This window comes from Diceros bicornis, chromosome 32, assembly GCF_020826845.1.
Source record: "Diceros bicornis minor isolate mBicDic1 chromosome 32, mDicBic1.mat.cur, whole genome shotgun sequence".
NCBI classification, from domain to species: Eukaryota; Metazoa; Chordata; class Mammalia; order Perissodactyla; family Rhinocerotidae; genus Diceros; species Diceros bicornis.
The window spans coordinates 19,210,940-19,225,846 of record NC_080771.1 but is presented as its reverse complement, the minus strand read 5'-3'; the positions used below and the strand labels follow the sequence as shown (position 1 = coordinate 19,225,846).

General features: G+C 36.3%; 1 protein-coding gene across 1 annotated transcript in view; it reads right to left on the bottom strand.

Annotated features, from left to right (window-relative positions):
* The window catches only part of LRRC36 (leucine rich repeat containing 36), a 53,494-nt gene that overhangs the window by 24,584 nt on the left and 14,003 nt on the right, over positions 1-14,907 (bottom strand). The window contains exons 2-5 of the mRNA XM_058528630.1: positions 11,836-11,963; positions 8,621-8,813; positions 7,735-7,831; positions 5,622-5,710 (exon numbers count right to left, since the gene is read on the bottom strand). Coding sequence (XP_058384613.1) covers positions 5,622-5,710; positions 7,735-7,831; positions 8,621-8,813; positions 11,836-11,963 — 507 coding nt within the window. The remainder of the gene's footprint in view (positions 1-5,621; positions 5,711-7,734; positions 7,832-8,620; positions 8,814-11,835; positions 11,964-14,907) is intronic.

Genomic DNA, 14,907 nt, shown 5'->3' with positions numbered 1-14,907 from the left:
TTTCTTACAAAACTAAACACTTGGTATTTAACCAAAGGAGTTGAAAACTTATGTCCACACAAACACCTGCACACCGATGTTTTTAGCAACTTTTTTCATAATTGCCAAAACTTGAAAGCAACCAAGATGTCCTTCAGTAAGTGAATGGATAAATAAACCGTGGTACATCCAGACAACAGAAGATTATTCAGCACTAAAAAGAAAGGGGGTATCAAGCCATGAAAAGACACGGAGGAAACTTATGTGCATATTACTATGTAAAAGAAGTCAATTTAAAAAGGCTACATACTGTATGATTCCAACTATAAGACGTTCTGGAGAAGGCAAAACTATGGAGACAGGGGAAGATGGTAGAGTAGGAAGCACCCTGCATCTGTCTCCCACCTAGGCCACAACTACACTGGCAGAATCTGTCTGATGTAACTATTTTGGAATTCTGAAATCTATTGAAGGCTGCAACTTCCAGGGGAAGGCTTAGAAGGTCAACTGGGGTTAACTTTGGTCAATTTCAGCTCTTAGCAGAGTAGCAACTACCCATCCCCTACCCTTCATGCTAAAGAATGCAGTTGGACCCTTACCTACCACCATATACAAAAATTAACTCAGAATGGGTCAGAGACCTAAATATAAGGCCTAAAATTATAAAATTCTTAGAAGAAAACATAGGGCAAATGCTTCATTACACTGAATTTGGCAATGATTTCTTGGATGTGACACCAAGCAACAAAAGAAAACCAAAGCAACAAAAGAAAAAATATATACAAATTGGAATTCATGAAAATTTAAAAATTTTGTACATCTAAAAACAATATCCACAGAGTAAAAAGGCAACCCACAAAATGGGAGAAAATATTTGCAAATCATATATCTGATAAGGGATTAATACCCAGAATATATAGAGAACTCCTACAACTCAACAACAACAACAAAACAAACAACTCGATTCAAAAGTGGGCAAGGGACCAGTCCTGTGATGTAGTGGTTAAGTTCGCGCGCTGCGCTTCCGCGCCCCTGGGTTTGCAGGTTCAGATCTCGGGCGCAGACTGACATACCGCTTGTCAAGCCATGCTGTGGCGGCGTCCCATACAAAGTAGAAGATGGGCACGGATGTTAGCCCAGGGCCAATCTTCCTCAGCAAAAAGAGGAGGATTGGCCTTGGATATTAGCTCAGGGCTAATCTTCCTCACACACAAAAAAAAGTGGGCAAAGGACTTGAATAGACATTTTTCCAAAAGAAGATATACAAATGGCCAATAAGCACATGAAAAGATACTCAGCATCACTGATCATTAGGGAAATGCAAATTAAAACCATGAGACACCACCTCACACCCATTAGGATGGTTATTATGAAAAAAAACAACCCAGAAAATAACGGTGTTGGCAAGGATGTGGAGAAACTGGAACTCTTGTGCACTGTTGGTGGGAATGTAAAACGGTATAGCTGCTATAGACAACAGCATGGCAGTTCCTCAAAAGATGAAAAACAAAATTACCATATGACCCAGTAATTCCACTTCTGGGTATATACCCCAAAGAAGTGAAAGCAGGGTCTCAAGGAGATATCTGTATACCCATGTTCATAGCAGCATTATTTATAACAACTAAAACATGGAAGCAACCCAAGTGTCCATCAACAGATGAATAGAAAAGAAAATGTAGTGTGTATGTGTATATATATATATATATATATATATATATATATATATACACACACACACACACACACACATACACATAATGTAATATTATTCACCCATGAGAAGGAAGGAAATTATGATATATGCTACAACATGGATGAACCTTGAGGATATTATGTTAAGTGAAATATGTCAGTCACAAAAAGACAAATAGTGTATGATTCTACTTACATCAAATCATAGAGACAGAAATCATAGAGACAGAAAATAGAATGGTCGTTGCAGGGGGCTGCAGGGAGGGGGAAATGGGGAATTCTTTAATGGGTATAGTTTCAGTTTTATAAGATAAAAAGAGTTCAGGAGATGGATAGTGGTGATGGTTGCACAACATTATGAATATATGTAACACCACTGAATTATACACTTAAAAATGGTAAATTTTATGTTATGTGTCTTTTATCACAATAAAAAAAATTGAAAAAAGACCCAAAACTATGGAGACAGTAAAAGATCAGTGGTTGCCAGGGATTAGAGGGGAGAAAGGGATGACCAGCACAGAGTTTAGGGCAGTGAAACTATTCTGTATGATACTAAAATGGTGGATACATGTCATTATACATTTGTCAGACTCTAGAATGTACAATACCAAGCAAGAACCCTAAGTAAACTATGGACTTTGGGTGATAACGATGTGTCAATGTAGGTTCATCAATTGTAACAAAAGTACCATTCTGGTGCAGGATGTTGGTACTGAGGGAGGCTGTGTGTGTGGAGGCATAGAGTATATGGGAACTCTTTGTACTTTATGCTTAATTTTGCTGTGAATCTAAAACTGCTCTAAAAAGTAAAGTCTATTTTTTAAACAGCAGACTAATAGTGCAAAAGAGTTTTTTTGCCTTTACATGTTTTAAATATTTTTCATAACTGCTTCAAACAAAAACACAAAATTAAAGGGTCTCATACTGCCTGTGGACCTCTGAGATGTATCCCTGGACTAGTAGTCCACAACTCTGAGTTGGAGGAATACTGATGTGTATCATTCATTTGACATTTTCATATATACTGCCTTGAATTGTGTTACTTAGCTCTTTCATGTTTGTCTCATTTTCCTAATGATGCTGCAAGTGATTCAGGGAATTGCTACACTTTCCATTTCCAGAGTATGTGTATCAGAGGCTAAATTATGTGGGTTTGCAGAAAAAGAAAAATTTTTTTGGTTGAAGAGTCAAAAAAGTTTCACTGAAAAGGATGGATTTTGAATTGAGTCATAAAAGTAGGGCAGGATTTTGATTAAAGCATTCCAAGCAGAAGGGACAGCATTAGCTCAGGGGCAGAGGAGGAAGAAAGGAAGAACTATTTGAGAAGGAGGGAGTGGTTTGGTTTGATCAAAGCATTGGACATTGTAGTTGAGAAATAGGAGATAAGGTTTCAGGTTAGCGTGAAGAGATAAACTATGGCTAGAGTTTAGGGGAGACTTGTATGTCAGATTAAGGAGTCTTAATTTGTTAGATGAGTGGGAGCCATGGAAGTTTTTGACAGGCAATTGTAATTATCACAACTGAGTTTTAAGAGAATTACTCTGACAGGAAAGCACAAAATGAACCTAAGGAAGAAGAGACTGGGAGCCAGCAGGGTGAAATGATTAAGAAGACTTTGATGACAGATAGACCAGAGTTTGCATCCCAGCTCTGCCACTGACGGTATAACTAGAGCAAGTTATTTCACCTCTTTGGGTCTCAGTTTCCTCACCTGTAAAACAACGATAATTATAACCACCTTCAAGGTTGTTGTGAGGATTAAATGAGATAATGCACAGGGCCTGGCCCAGAGTTTATACTCAGTAAATGATAGCTATTAAGCATGCTTGTTAAGAGACTATTAGGAAAGGGAAAGGAAGGCTTGTCAACTGTGGACCATACTATCTGGTATGAACATTCAGCTGAGCTTTAGGGGAGGCACAGCATCAAACCCCACCATGGTTCTGAGCCTGAGTAATAGAAAGTGATGGTAACACTGATGAAACCCTAGGAGCTGCTTAGGGCTGAAGGAAAGGGGTTCGTTTGGTTTTTTAACACGTTTAGCTTGAGGGGCTGGAAAGTTATCCAGTGGTTATTCCAAGTGTATGCTACTAGTTGGTCAACAGAAATGGAGGACTGGTGCAGAGAGAGACTGGTACAGGTTGTCAAAGCTAGACCAATATATTTAAGAGTCATCTACAGGGAGGAAATAAAGCAAGCTGTGGAAATAGATGAGATCAATAAGGGCAAACAGTAGAGAAAGAAGAAAGTCTGAAAACACAGCCGAGGTATGCTTACTTTAGTGTATGGAAAAAGAGAGAGGAACCTTTGAAAGAGTCAAAGATTACGTGCTTAGGAGAATAGGATGAGGATCCAACAAAGTGTAGTTTCCCTGCCCATTCTAAATGGTTGGTGGGAAAGCATTGTTTTGAACAACTGAGCTATTGGGAGCTGTTCTCCAGAAAGTTTTCTCCTAACCTGTGGTACAACCATTAACATGGCATAACCACTTTAGTCATATTGGATTACCAACAGTGCTTACAGGCAACACTCTCCAGGGATCTAGCACAAACATAATTTTCAGTGGAAAGCAAAGCTCTTTAACGTTTCAAAGTAGCAAAATAAATTCTATATTAAAAAAAAAATCTAGGCAACAGCTGGAGCTTCCAAGAACCTGTGGAAATGGGCCCTGTGTCTAGTAAAGCAGTTTGTTCTCAGTAGAAATTGTGCACTTTAAAACATTTTAATTCATGGAGTGAATCTTTGTGTGTGCTAGTGACATACTATTACATAAATGAAGTTTAATTCAGCTCATGCAAAAAGAGGCAGTCAAATTATGTTTCAATGTATCTTTGTCTTTCTGGAAACAGATATATAAATGCTTGTACTTAGAAAAAAGACAGGAAGGCTGTATACCAAATTATTAACTGGGATTCTCTTTAGGTGACAGGCTTATGAGTGATTAAAATGTTGTTCATGCTTTCCAGTATTTTCCAAAATTATTCCAATAGCATTTCATCAATTTCAAAACATAAAATATGCTATTTAAAATGAAGTAAGGCAATTCATTCTCCATGACTTATATGCAGTGAGACTTCCAAGAAAGGAAAATAAAAATCATACTTCACTACAGCTTATTTACCATGAAATACTGTCAAAAAGACTTGTCAATAAATGTCCACATGGATAGATAAGTCAGGAAAATAAAATACTGTATGTTATAAACGGAAAACCCTTAATGTCTAAACTACATAGTCAATGGGTTCAAGTTACTGCTGGGATTTTAGGGATTAATTTTTAGAGTTTGTATATAATTCAATAGATCCTCCAAAGGGAAAGAGATCTCGGCACAGAATAAAGTTTTCTCAAGTGAAAGGTCATCTGATGAATGCCAGGTTCATGCATAAAGGTCCACTGTATGAGATTTCTCCAGCAATTTCTCCTACGTGAATGTGGCACGACCATTAACAGGGCATAACCACTTTAGTCATATTGGATTACCAACAGTGCTTACAGGCAACTCTCTCCAGGAAGATAGCACAAACACAAGAGACTCTGCAGCTGCAAAGTTTCAAGATGGAGAAGCCCAGAAGGCCGAGGGTGTGAGCTGCATTGATGCAGATGAGTCATGAGTCTGGCTAATGAATCAATCACCTGTGCAATGCTCAAGGGTGGGTGGGGACTGGCAATGCAATTTTCAGGATGTACTAATGATATAAAGTGATATAAATGAAATTGAACTGAGTACAGCCTGTGCTTTGATGGGTTCTGGCTTAGGCCTGCTCAATAAATAGGGCCCTTCTGGCAGTGAGAGAAAGGAGGAAAAACACAGCCAGTAAATCTTGTGCTTGCTTCAAATCTATGTTATTTCACAACTATTTTGTCTTCATCCTACCGAAGATTGGCCACGAAAGCTGAAACAACTAATGTTTTAATCATTTTGTGATCAGAGAGAGAAAACTTACCAGTTTCAATCCTGTTGTTAATATCAGCATTGACTTTTGATGCAGAGCTCTCATCTGTCACACAGTTTTTCACTGTCTTCTCCCTAGAGCTGCCACAGAATAATTTACAGTCACGCGTCACTTAACAATGGGGATACATTCTGAGAAACACGTTGTTAGGTGATTTCATTGTTGTGCAAACATCATAGAGCGTACTTACACAAACCTAGATGGTATAGCCTACTACACACCTAGGCTACATGGTACTAATCTTACAGAACCACCATTGTATATGCGGTCTATCGTTGACGGAAACATCGGTATGCAGTGTATGATTGTATTTAAAACTCAAAAGGCAGCTTCTGAGATCACCAGTAAATGCTATCTAGAAAACATTAATTCATGGTGATCAGATTTTTCTTCAAATGCTCTAGAATATGTTAATTACACAAATATTTCAGTTAAAGCCATTTTTTGAAAAGCCCTCATATTTTTACTGGGAATAATAAGAGAGAAGGTCACTATAGTTCAGCCTTTAAAATATGAAACCCAAAAAGTTCAGAACTTAGACACTCTGTTTTCTTGACACAAACAGGTCTGAATGATTGAGGGAATAAGACGTTTTCTTTTGAATTAAAAAACTCATAGTTAGGTCACAGAAAGGAAGGTTCTGCTGCCAAGAATTACAGTGGCAACAACTACAGCCATTAGAAAAACAGACGAGAAAAGTAAGTGTTTGCACTTAACTGACGTAGTACAGTAAAATTGGGAAGTACAGACCTGGAAGTGCAGTAAATACAGGCAGCCTAGTCTATGAGCCAGGCACTTTACATCTACCATTTCATTTCATCATAAAAGCTCACCTATTATCTATTATCTCCATTTTATAGGTTGGGGGAACTGGGATTCAGAAAGGCTTAAAAAAAAACCCATAACCCAAGGTTGGAGAGCTTGTAAGGTATTAATGTTAATACTGGGCACTTGAGTAACCTTTTATCTCTGATTTTGCAATCACTATATGGTAACTAAACAGAAATATGATGGCACTAATTATTTGCCATACTAGAAAGTTTATTCAGTTATACATTAATTCATCTCTGTATTTCTACAGTAAATTATAAAATAAATATATATTTATTATTTTTAATTATTTATACATTTATTATATTATATATTATTATTATATATAAAGACAGACACACAAAACACACACACACAATACATATATCTAAGACTAAGATGATATATACCATAATATATAATTAATGTTTATTTCTGGGTAGTGGGATTATGAGTTGCTTATTTTATTTCTTGTGTTTTTTTTCTATACTTTCCAAATTCTCAACAATAAGCAAGCATTAATTTTATCATCAGAAAAAAATACTAATAGATACATCTACATGTGTACACAGACATCTGGAAGGATATATACCAAACATTACTAGTAGTTAACTCCTGGTAGCAGAATATGGGGTGATTTTGACTTTTTTCACTGTACTTTTCTGTATTATTTAAGTTGTTTGTAATGGACTTCTATTTTACAAAATTAATAAAGCTAAATTTTTTTTTAAAGCATAGGTTTTGGGGTAGAAGATATGGTACCTTATTTTGATAGGATTTTAGTAACAAGAAGTAGAAAACTCTACCATTCAGATACTTTAGAGCTTCAAGGTCTGTTTCCTTTTGGTTTTGTAGAGAAATGCTTCCCTTATCATCCTTTAACAAATCTATCTCTAACAACCCTGCCCATGGTGATATAACCTTCCTAATTCAATAGGAAAAGACCATGTACTGATTTATAACTCTACCAAGAAAGCGTTGGTAAGCATTTATGGGGATAATAAGTTATCTCATAGTATCCCTATCCATAAGCTTTGAATAACAACCCTAGAGAATTTACAATTATATCCAAAGCCGACCCAGTAGTTCAAGAAAGCAGAAATATTCCCACTGAGGGCCAGATTCTCATCATTGAGATAAATCTCAATGTATTGAATAGATACTTTTATTCCTGATCTGAGGATTCTTACAACTTGTGGAGATTTCTGCTGGAAAATGAAGAAAGTTAAGCAGGAATTCACTACTCTGTATGTCCAGAACAAATTTTTAACAATTTAAAAAATAATCTTCTTACCTTTTTTCCACCTCTAAAAGAAAATTTTCACTGTTGCCCAACTGACTAAAATGCAGCTTGGCAGCTTTTCTCTCACTTTCTCGTACAGCTCGGTCATCTGGAGGCAAAAACCGTGGTCTGAGCATGTTTCTTTTTTGGAACAAACAGTAGTGGGTCAGAAAACCATATTCACAGAGTAAAAACTAAAGACCAGTCTCATCTCTTTTGTTAGAGAGAGGTCACAAAACAATACTATTATGTTGTCATTGGAGCAAGTAGTAACTCAGGGAGACTACAGGGATACCATAGCAACAACTGCCACATAGGTATAACTACCACTGCAGGAAAGTAGAGCTTGGGCAGCAAACAATCCAGATGGCCTACTCTTAAGGCTGAAAGTTACCCTGTTTCTGAAAGACTTTACTTCGTTTCTCTACATTAACTTTCCCAAGGGTATGTGAAATCGAATTTTGTATCAATAAGAAATGTATACTCCACAATAAAATCATAGAGAAACACAGACTAGCTCATTTGAAGGAATATTTATTGTTCCTTGCCAACTAAGCCCCAAAGACTTGTATTAGTTTTCTATTGCTAATAGAGTTGCAAAGTTGGGGAACCTGGAAAAATAAATCTCAACCTGGAAACTTTTTGTTGGGGAGGAAGTGGTGATGAAACCATCAACTGAAGAAAACTAAAGCTGGAAGTAACTGATAAAATCATAGATTGTTATTCAATAAACAATAAAAGGACTCGTCATACATCCTGCCAACACAAAAGAGTTACATAAATATTGACTAATAAACAAATATATCCTGCCAGTACACACTCTGGGCCAACATCCAAAAGGTTAGGAGGCAGCTGGTTTAAAAATTCTGGGGCAAGGAATAGAGGAGGAGGGTCTCACCCAGTTTCTCCAGGGTTTGTAGCGTGTACACAGCAAAGAGCCTATAATCTGTATCTTTCCTGACAACGGGATTGAGTCTCAAATCTAGTTCTTTGAGGAAGGGTAAAGGCTGTAGGCGGGACACCTCCACTAATGAAGGAATGTTGTTATAATATAAATTCAGGTCTTGGAGTGAACATAAATACTGGATGCCCTGTAAGGAAAAGACCACATTATGAAACTGCACCTTGGTAAAGACCAGGAATCTCACAGATAAAGGTGGAAATATATCTATTACTTTTCATCCTTAAACATGTTACCCAAGTCACCCATGAGAAAGGCAGGGTTGAAACTCCCATTTAGTTGCCTGAGAATAAGAATACTGCAGCCTAGGGGCACTGATGTTCTATATACATTAAATAATTCAGATATCATACATTTCCTCCTTTACAAAATCTGACGTTCAAATATCTGCAGTCAATTCTCTACTTCTATGATTCCCCGATCACTCTGCCAATCCAATCCTTTCCAGCGGTAGCCAGGCCAAGCCACTCTTGCACTTCTCTCACCCTTGCCACAATCACTCTCCTGACCCCAGAAGCACCTCAGTTTACAACAGGAAAGGAGGTAGGCAACAGAGATGGTTCTGAGGGAGAACAGCATGCTAAAGAAAAAAAATTAAGTGTGTGTTGTGTTTTCTCATGTCTCAATACCTCTTTTAAGGTCAATGGACCATATGGGAAAACAAAACAATGCTATCTCCAAGTCTTCCCACCTGGACCAGTTTGGAATCCCTCTTGTCCTTGTTTCCCCCTTCAGGGTTACTGCCACCACACAAGCTCCCCATCCTCCAGTCAGTCAGTTCTCCTTAGTAGAATGTTCTTCCTTCTTCAGTTCTCCTGTGGATTTAGCAATCTCACCTCTCCACTTAACTGGCAACAGTACAATCCGGACTGGGAAACTCGAAAGGAAAAGCCACAATTTTCCTCCTTTGCTGAAACCAACTACTGAAAATAATTGTTTAGGGCTGGCCCCATGGCTTAGCGGTTAAGTGCGTGCGCTCTGCTACTGGCGGCCAGGGTTGGGATCCCAGGCACGCACTGACACACCGCTTCTTCAGCCATGCTGAGGCCGCGTCCCACATACAGCAACTAGAAGGATGTGCAACTATGACATACAACTATCTACTGGGGCTTTGGGGGGAAAAAAAAAAGGAGGAGGATTGGCAATATATGTTAGCTCAGAGCCGGTCTCCCTCAGCAAAATGAGGAGGATTAGCACGGATGTTAGCTCAGGGCTGATCTTCCTCACAAAAAGAAAAGAAAAGAAAAGAAAAGAATTGTTTAATTTTCATGTATTTGGCTAGTTAGCTGCTTTTGCCCAACACTAAATTTCAGGACAATATTTCAAAACATGTACATAAATGTATAATCACATACTTTTAGCAGTAAAAATGCTTACCATAAAAGGAACTGTCATTGAGAATTATTTCAGAAAGGTAAAATTATTTTCCATCATATATTTATAAAATAAAGTTATTATTCTCTATTCATTTAAAATTACCATTTTCTCATTGCAGGAAATTTAGAAAACTGAAAGACATACACAAAACATTTCCAAATAGAACCTTTTGATGCATTTCTTTCTGGCTTTTTTCAATTCTGTTAACTTCTATATTGTGACAGGGTCAGTGGTTAGGAATAATTATCAGTGCCTTTGGCCCCACTCTCAGGGCAGTACACCATTAGGACTGGTCTTTAAATGTGTCTAATGCCCCAGCTCAAGTAATCTTTTAATGTCTCTCAGTGTAAAAGCCAAGGAAACGATTTCTATTCTCTTCTCAATTTTCCCAGTTGGCATGAATTCATGTATTCCCCAAAGTTATGCTAAAAATAATCATAAAATATTTCCTCCCTGGGAAAATTAAGCAAAATGATTCAGAGCTGTTAGAGATGAATATATGAAGATAAATCATAGATGCAAAAAAATGTAGAAAACTAACATCTACTAAGTGCCAACTACTGTATCAAGAGTCTTGTATATGTTATATTTGATTACATATGCTAATTTGATTAATCTTCACAACAGTTTTTCATCCCATTTACAGAAGTGGAAAGAAAGGGAGTACAAAAACAAATTACAGCAATGTTCACTCAACTTTTTTAGCCTGAAAAAGAACAAACAAATAAAAATATATATGAGAATAGGAGACTAAAGCAACGCTGTACTAATACTTTCTGAAATTGATGGGCCAACTACAAATAGGCTGCTATTGATGGGCTGCTACCAAATAGTCTAACGACCTAGTTCAACTTGGAGTTTCTGCTTTTAGAGTCCTAGTTGGAAATTTGATCTTGCTTGGGCTTCCTCTCTCAGGGTCTTTAGTTTTAGACCTTGAGATTGAGTCTGGCTTGTGTTGTTGAACAAATATCCCCTAAGAAGTGCAAAATTGGCGGAATAATCCAGGAGATCATTAACCAATCATGGATAGCATCTGTAATTCTTTCCCTTCAGTCTTGCAAAGAAGGGCTTTGTCAAGACAGGTATATAGCTGGGCGAAATGTGAACAGTGGAAGAAACACCATTTGGGGGTCTATCACAAAGAAAACAAAACTTCCTTCTCCTTGTGTGAGCATTTATGTTTGTAGAGCTCTTTCTGTGTGTTTGCTAATCCTCGCACACTCTGCTTAAGTCTGCTCCCACCTACTTTTCTGCATTGCCCTGTGCTCTATCATCCTCTAATCTGGAAATTTTTCTTTGTTTTCAAGACCACCCTCTCCTCCCCCTCCTAGAAAAAACCCACAGTAACAACCTAGGCCAGTGTTTCTCCATGTGTGTTCCATGCACCAACATCATCAGAATCCCCTGGGTACATCCTGAGCTCACTCCAGACCTACTAACTCAGAATCTCTCTCAGAGTAGGGACTAAGAATCTCTACTTTCACAAGTACTCCGCATAATTTTTTTTACACACATGAAAAATTGTACTATCGCCCTAGGCAGTGATAGTTTAACATAGTTTCCCCCGGGTACAGGATTTTTTCCCAATATTTTATAATAAAAAATTTCAAACATAAAGTGAAGTTGCAAGAATTTTACAGTGAATAGTAAAATTTAGTTTGGAAACATTTAAAAGGAAGATCCTATATTCCCCAGGCTGATTATCTATCTTTTATTTCTTCCCATCAAAAAAATAAATTGAGCTGAACTGGCTGGTCATAGAATACAGAACTTACCTTTAGGCTAGTGATCAAATTTCTTGATAAATCTAAGGACCGGAGATTTTTAAAATTTCTGAAGGCATCACCGATGGAATGGATTTTTCCAGCATAAGATCCCTGCAATGAAAGAGACTCCACCAGTTCTGAAAAGAGATCATCAGTGGATATATTATGATCTCTGCTTGGATAAACAGCAGAGTCAGTGAAAACAGGCTTCCTTCCTCCCTTATCCCATCTGTGAAAGGTCCTACATCCAAGGCTCATAAGAAGATCAGATCTTCCTTTTAAAAGCAGCAATATGGTCTAATAGAGTGATACTAAAACTTGGTTTTACAGAAACCTTGGGTTTCTCTAATTACCCTAAAGGATGTAGTAAAAGTCTCCAAAAGTTCTCAAGCACACAAACAAACAAAATTCAGCAATCCTGAATTTGCCAGGATATATAATATATACCACAAGGATTTCACTCATATGTGGAAGATAAACAAACAAACAAACACATAGATAAGGAGAACAAATTGGTGGTCACCAGAGGGGTAGGGGGTGGGGGGAGGGCAAAAGGGGTAAAGGGGCACATGTGTATGATGACAGATAAAAACCAGACTATTGGTGGTGAATATGATGCAGTCTATACAGAAGCTGAAATATAATAATGTACACCTGAAATTTACACAATGTTATAACTTAAACCAATATGACCTTAATAAAATAACCAAAAAAGAAAAAAAAATTATATGGCCAAAAAAAAGAATATCCTTGAAAAAGCAGTAAATGGTAATTTTACTAAATCTTGACCCTTGCGTACATGTCTTTTTTATATTGTGTAACTAAATGGGAAGTATGCATGAAGTACTGAAGTATGGTGGATGCCTTGAGGGAAAACACTTGTGTGATTTTTGAGATGCCATAAAAGAGATAGCCACTCTTTTGTGGAATACAATTTTTAATTGAAAAGAAACCTGACATACTACGATTATTTAGACTTGAATATTTGGTAGGCATTTTCTCGAAAATAAACAAAGTGAGACTTGTCACTTCGGAAAGACAAGTGATAGTAACTGTTATCAATTATAACATTTGAGCTTCCAAGCAGAAATTAGAATTTTGGAAAACTTGTATCTGCCACCATGAACTTGACAGCTCCCCAACACTTAAAGATCTTTCTAGTGGGATTGGTGATGATATTAACAAACATGATTTTTTAATGTTATATAATGAAATCTGTCAATATTTGGAAGATCTATATAACTCAGTTAATATTTTTCAAATGACTGACGCATGATGTTACAAAATCACACATAGGTAAAAGATCCATTTAAATGCAAGATGTACCAATGGATTTTAATGTAACAGAGTACAAACCGTTTATTGATATGGTACATACAGTTCACTAAACTTCAAGAAACTACCATATACCCAGTTTTCATGTCATATCAAAGAAGAATATTCACAATTCTCTGAAAAAGCTATTAAAATACTCCTCCATTTTCTAACTACATATCTATGTGAAGCTTGATTTTTTTCTAATATATTTCAACCAAAACAACATCATAACAGATTTAATACAGAAGCAGATATGAGAATCTGGATGTCTTCAATTAAGACATTAAAAAGATTTGTAAGAATATAAAACAATGCCATTCTCCTATTTTTTTTTTATTTTGGAAAATATAGTTATTTTTCAAAAATATCACTTATGTTAACATGTAATGGGTACGTTATGGTTATCTTTTAATAAATTAATAAATAAGTATTTTAAATTTTTCTCAGTTTCAGTTTCAAATATGGTAAATATAAGTAGATATAGTCTATATTAACAAAAGCTCTTCAAAGTCCTCAATAATTTTTAAGAGTGTAAAGGAATCCTGAGACTGAAAAGTTTGAGAATTGCTCAAAAATGTAAATTAGAATTAGAAAAATTCAGAAATATTATTGGAAAGAAAAGGAAGATTTGAAAATAGATAAGATAGAATTCAAGAAATAAAGAAAATAAAAGGACATCTCAAAAATGAAGATCAGAGTAAAACAAACAACAGAACAATTCTACTTCTGGGTATATATCCAAAAGAAATGAAAGCAAGGACTCTTAACAGATATTTGTATACTCGTGTTCTTAGCAGCATTATTCACAATAGCCAAAAAGTGGAAACAACCCAAATATCCACTGATGGATGAATGTATAAACAAAATGCACCGTATACATACAAAGAAATCTTATTCAGCCTTAAAAAGAAAGGAAATTCTGACACATGCTACGACATGAATGAACCTTGAAGACACTATGCTAAGTGAAATAAGCCAGGCACAAAAGTACAAACATTGTATGATTCCACCTATATGAGGTACCTAGAGTAGTCAAATTCATAGAGACAGAATCAGAATGGTGGTTGCTAGGGGCTGAACATGAAACTGGAGTTATTGTTCAAAAGGGTACAGAGTTTCAGTTTGGAAAGATGAAAAAGTTCTGGGTATGGACGGCGGTGATGGTTACACAACAATGTAAATGTACTTAATGCCACTGAACTGGACGCTTAAAAATGGTTAAAATGATGTTTTATGTTATGTATATTTTACTACAATTAAAAAAAATAGAGAATGCCTTAAGAGAAATAGATGGGAAGGAAGACTTTTTTTTTTTAGATTAAAAAGAAATGAAGTATAGTCATACAATGGAATACTACTCAAGAATATGAAAAAATGAACTACTGATACAAATATCTAAAACATTATATTGAAAGAAATAAGCCAGACACAAAAGAGTATATACTGTATGATTCTAGTTACGTATAAGAAATTCAAGAAAAGGCAAAACAAATTTATGATGGTAGAAATCAGAATAGTAGTTGACTCTAGGAGTGGAAAAATGGCTGGAAAAACCAGGAAGAAACTTTCTGAGATAATTAAAATATTCTATACCTTTATTGGGATGTTAGTTACACGGATAAATGTTTTTGTCAAAACTCAAATCATATATCTGATAAGGGATTAAATTCAGAATATATAAAGAATTCCTACAATCTAACAACAAAAAAGCAAACAACCCAGCTAATAAATTGGGAAAACGATTTGAATAGGCATTTCTCGAAA